This window comes from Gregarina niphandrodes (genome assembly GCF_000223845.1).
Source record: "Gregarina niphandrodes unplaced genomic scaffold scaffold00014, whole genome shotgun sequence".
Taxonomy (NCBI): Eukaryota; Apicomplexa; class Conoidasida; order Eugregarinorida; family Gregarinidae; genus Gregarina; species Gregarina niphandrodes.
Window position 1 is genome coordinate 1 of NW_011645784.1, and position 4,269 is coordinate 4,269.

At 52.1% G+C, this 4,269-nt stretch overlaps 2 protein-coding genes and 1 non-coding gene across 3 annotated transcripts; 1 reads left to right on the forward strand and 2 right to left on the reverse strand.

The window, feature by feature from the left end:
* Positions 1 to 1,232: 1,232 nt before the first annotated feature.
* Positions 1,233 to 1,313, reverse strand: GNI_077500. The gene has a single exon. It is a non-coding gene; the product is annotated as a tRNA-Leu (tRNA).
* Positions 1,314 to 1,465: 152 nt separating this feature from the next.
* GNI_077510 (TRX domain protein) lies at positions 1,466 to 2,794 on the forward strand (the record flags this gene model as incomplete). The annotated part of the gene is made up of 2 exons (XM_011132220.1): positions 1,466 to 1,536; positions 1,615 to 2,794. The coding sequence occupies 2 exons, from the start codon at positions 1,466 to 1,468 to the stop codon at positions 2,792 to 2,794; spliced, it is 1,251 nt and encodes a 416-aa protein (XP_011130522.1).
* A 251-nt stretch (positions 2,795 to 3,045) lies between these two features.
* Positions 3,046 to 4,191, reverse strand: GNI_077520 (ankyrin repeat protein; the record flags this gene model as incomplete). The annotated part of the gene is made up of 1 exon (XM_011132221.1): positions 3,046 to 4,191. One exon carries the CDS (start codon positions 4,189 to 4,191, stop codon positions 3,046 to 3,048), a length of 1,146 nt encoding a protein of 381 aa, XP_011130523.1.
* Between the last annotated feature and the right edge of the window lie 78 nt (positions 4,192 to 4,269).

Consider the following 4,269-nt stretch of genomic DNA (forward strand, 5'->3'; position numbering starts at 1 on the left):
TGACCTAACACAACTTCCTTCAGAACGGGCCGACCTACCAGAACCTGTGATTATGGAACATACTCAGAATCGAAAGAAACATGAACGTCTCATCCATTCTCCTCCATTGCTGCTTCCCAAATCAAAAAAGAAACGACACTCTTTGATCATTTTGAATTTCACGAGTGCTAATTCTCTCTTTGGGGGAGGGCATAATGTGAAATAGCCTTATAGATACCGTGTGTGTACAAACACACACTTTTTGAGACCGGACTAGTAGCCCTTAACAAAACAGACAGTTTGACAATGTTCGATTCCGGTTCTCTCCAGACAGCTGACAAATCTGATTCTCGTCATCAGATGGTGAACTTACACTGCAATCACACCTTTTCCTACGAATGTCCTATCTCACCAGCCACGATCATGGACGCCCACGAGTGGTATACTAGCCGTTGCTCCATGTGTGGATGCGCTCACCTGGACACCCCACAATGAGAGCACGCCTGCACGGCGCATATGGATTCCAATTTCTGTCTTCTTTTTCATATACACGTTACCAGCGGACTACACCAGCGCCGTCTCGGTCAACTGAGCCCGAAACGTAGGTGACACTTCAAAAATCCGAATCGCCAAGATAGTAGGCTCCTTCGACCTAAGGGGAGCCGGGCACCTTGGCGGTGGGACAGGCAAGCCAACACAGCTGACTCAGCGGCTGGAGGAGTAGAAGTGGACGCGCAGATTCCCACTCATCACGCGAATCGTTTTTGCCGGATCACGCCTTTGGCGATGCTTATTGCTGGCCAGTCTTGTCGGTTTGAGACAATTTCTGCTGTTCGAGAATCGACGAGTACCATAAGCCAAGTTCTGCAATTCCTGCAACGCTTGGTTGTTCAAGTGGCAGCACCAAAAATACGGCAGAACTTGCTTGTTGGAGCCACCTTCCTTGATGAGCGGCACACACTACCAGATTCCATATTAACAAGACGCTATCCAGACACCTTATGTTATGGCAGGACACGTTAATCAGAGCTGCTGATGCGTGCTGTACCAGCAGTGACAAGAGGGAACTGCTGTGGGAAGTGGCTGGAGACAGTTGTCTCTAGCACACCGGAAGCCGTTACAAACAACCGACAGCGGAGAATACCTGGTTACGCCGCGACCCAGAACCGATACCTCTGGTTACTCCCCCTAATAGAGAGAATGTTCCGTTCAAAGCGCCACACACCAACTTTTCAATTTTCTTTTTCTCGTCTTGTGCGGAGTGGGGTTCGAACCCACGCGACTTTCGTCAGAAGATCTTAAGTCTCCCCCCTTAACCTCTCGGGCATCCACACGCGCGTAATGGTGCAGTTGTTGAAGGCAGTCTTATGTTGGATAACATTGGCGTTGAATGACGATGCATTAGAAAGCGCGCTGCTGAAGCCGGTCTACCGGAAGGTTCCTTTGGCTCGGCACGATGCCGAAATTTTAGGCTCCACTTTTTAAAATGAATTTCGGTTTGCTCGTACTGGGCATTGCCATTTACGCTCATGAAGTTATTGACCGATTGAAAGCCGGGTACAGAACTCACCGCGTGTGGTATCCAGTGCTTGCGTAGTGAGCACTTGTGGGCGAGTACATCCACAATTTGTTTAGGCAGCATGCAGGCATTATCTTTGAAATTGGTGAAGATGCAAGTCCGGAGGGCAACGTTCTTAAGCAGGTGAAAGACGAATATGACGACCTGCTTCGAATTCACACGATCGAAGGCGCAGAGGCAAACAGAGTTAGCTTCATCACGCCCACCGGCGATCAAGTTTTCCACAATGGAAGAAATAGCAACAGTGACATCGTGCAATTCATCATGAAGCAGTTCATGCAATATTACAATCCGTTTTCGGCGACGCAGTCGGGGGACAAGCCTGCCTCAGGCGACAAGTTTACGTCAGGCGACAAGTCTACCTCAAGCGACAGTAAGTCAACGAGGACGGGTGATAAGGCCAGTAAGGATGAAAAGGCAAGTAAGAAGGAAGCGCGTTCGAAGAAAGGGAAGGTGTTGGCGTTGAACGGTTCGAATTTTCACAAGACGGTAATGGCTGACGACACGCGTGGTTACTTTGTAAAGTTTTATGCTCCGTGGTGTGGTCATTGTAAGGCTATGGAGGACACGTGGAAGCAGTTGGCGCGTCAAATAGATCCTGAAGCGATGGTGATCGCGGAGGTGAATGCGGATGCTGAGAAACAGTTAGCGGCGGAATTTGGAGTAAAGGGTTTCCCGACGTTGTTAATGTTCCCGCCTGGTGGTAACAAGCAGCCGGTGCCGTACAACAACGAGCGTGATCTACGTTCCTTTGTTGACTTCGCTCAGAAATTTGCGAAACATGTAGCCAAGGTAACCGAACTGGTATCGGACAGCCAGTTCGAAGAAGAATGCGGTAGTGACTCGGATGGTCTTTGCTTAATTTCCTTCCTGCCACATATTTATGATTCCAGTCCAAAGGAACGCAAGAGATATCTGTCCATACTGAAAAAAGTTAAGACCGAAAATGCAGAACTGCCCATCAAGTATTTCTGGACCGAAGCCTCTCATTCCATGGAGCTAGAAAGATACTACCGTCTAGAATTTGGCTGGCCCGCCACCATTCTCATCAACGGCGCCAAAAAAGCCTTCGCCACACACCGTGGCGGCACCAAACACTCAGACCTCACAGACTTCGTCAATGGCGTCGCTCGCGGTAAATACAAACCCGAAAAATTTCCTGCTCATGCACCACCCCGTTGGCCTACCATCATCCCCTGGGATGGCAAGGCCCACTCGCCCAACGAGGAACTTTGACAGACTTTAACTACTACCTCCCCCTGACTATCCGTACCCTCTGGCCGACCTACACACCTGAACGACTGAGCACACCCGGACTAAGCACTAATCACACGTCCACTTTTGACTGACGACCAACTGACTCCACAAGCTGGTATAAGCTCCAGAAGCTGGTATAAGCTCCAGAAGCTGGTATAAGCTCCAGAAGCTGGTATAAGCTCCAGAAGCTGGTGTTGCGGTTCTTCAGAGAGGGCCGACCAGAGAAGGGTTTAGCGTACGAGAGGCTCGAGGTCGATGTGGTAGTTAGTTTTAAGGAACCTTCTCGTTTCGGGTGTGCTGTTTTTGACGGCCTGCACGACTGTAGTATTAAAGAGTTCGGGTGCCATGGCGAAGCCGCTGGCGGATGAGTTAAGTCGTGGTAAACTACCAGCCAGGCTGGGCCAGGTGCCGCTGTTGCCCCAACCACCTGGACCACCGCTGGATAGTGTGGCCTGGTCGGGTCTGATTGCGGGTGCAGCATAATTGAGTACGTCGAGCGTTTTGGGATCATAGCGCGCAAGGAGGTCGAGAATGTCTGGTTTGGTAAGTGCGAGTGCATACATAAGGGGTGTGTAGCCGGCGTCGTCCCTAGCACGTGCGGCGGGGCATGGTTGGCGCAATAGCACACGTGTGCAACGCGTCGCGCCGAATTTTGCTGCGAGGTGCAGGAGACTTGAATGGCCCCAGACACGTCGTTTCGTCAATGACCCACCTGGGATCTGGCCCGTGAGACCTGCCCGGCGTTGCAGCAGCCAGTTTAGACAGTTGTTTGCATCTGCAGCGATCGCGACCAGACACAACGCCGCCACATCCAACTCCGCTTTCTTCGTAATCTTCGCCTTCTCCGACAGACACACCAAACATTCCAAGTCGTCTTGCCGAATCGCGTTCGCTGCAGCGGTCAATAACGACCGCTGGATCGTCCCCTTCGACATGCGATGGCGCTCCCCCGCCACTACCGCTACTTGCGGCTTACGGCCCTCCCCACGTACGGCCTCGCCGCCGCAGTAAGCGGGCGCCTCGCCGTAAAAGCTCTCGGCGGCCAGTTGTTTACGCAACAAATACTTGACCAGGACGTCATGTTTGTGGTATGTCGCGATCGCCAAAGGTGTCATCCCCTTCCGGTCCTCCGCACCCGTTGAGGCCCCCTTATCACGCAACACGTCCATGATCTCTACACTACCAACCCGCGCCGCGTAGTGAACCGCAGTCCAGCCCTTTAGGTCCTCCCCGCTTAACAGGCTTGGCTCCGTCTCCACCAACTCCACCACACCTTCCACGTCATTCCGTAAAATCGCCCGAAACAGATGACTAGGCGTCAACCGCCCCTTCCGCACCCTTGCCGAATTACCTTGCACCAAATGTCCCTGAGGCATCTCCTATACCCGCTCCTCGTCTTCGCCAATTCAACGCCCCTAAATCTGGACAAAATCGGGTAACCCCCCCCCCCCCCC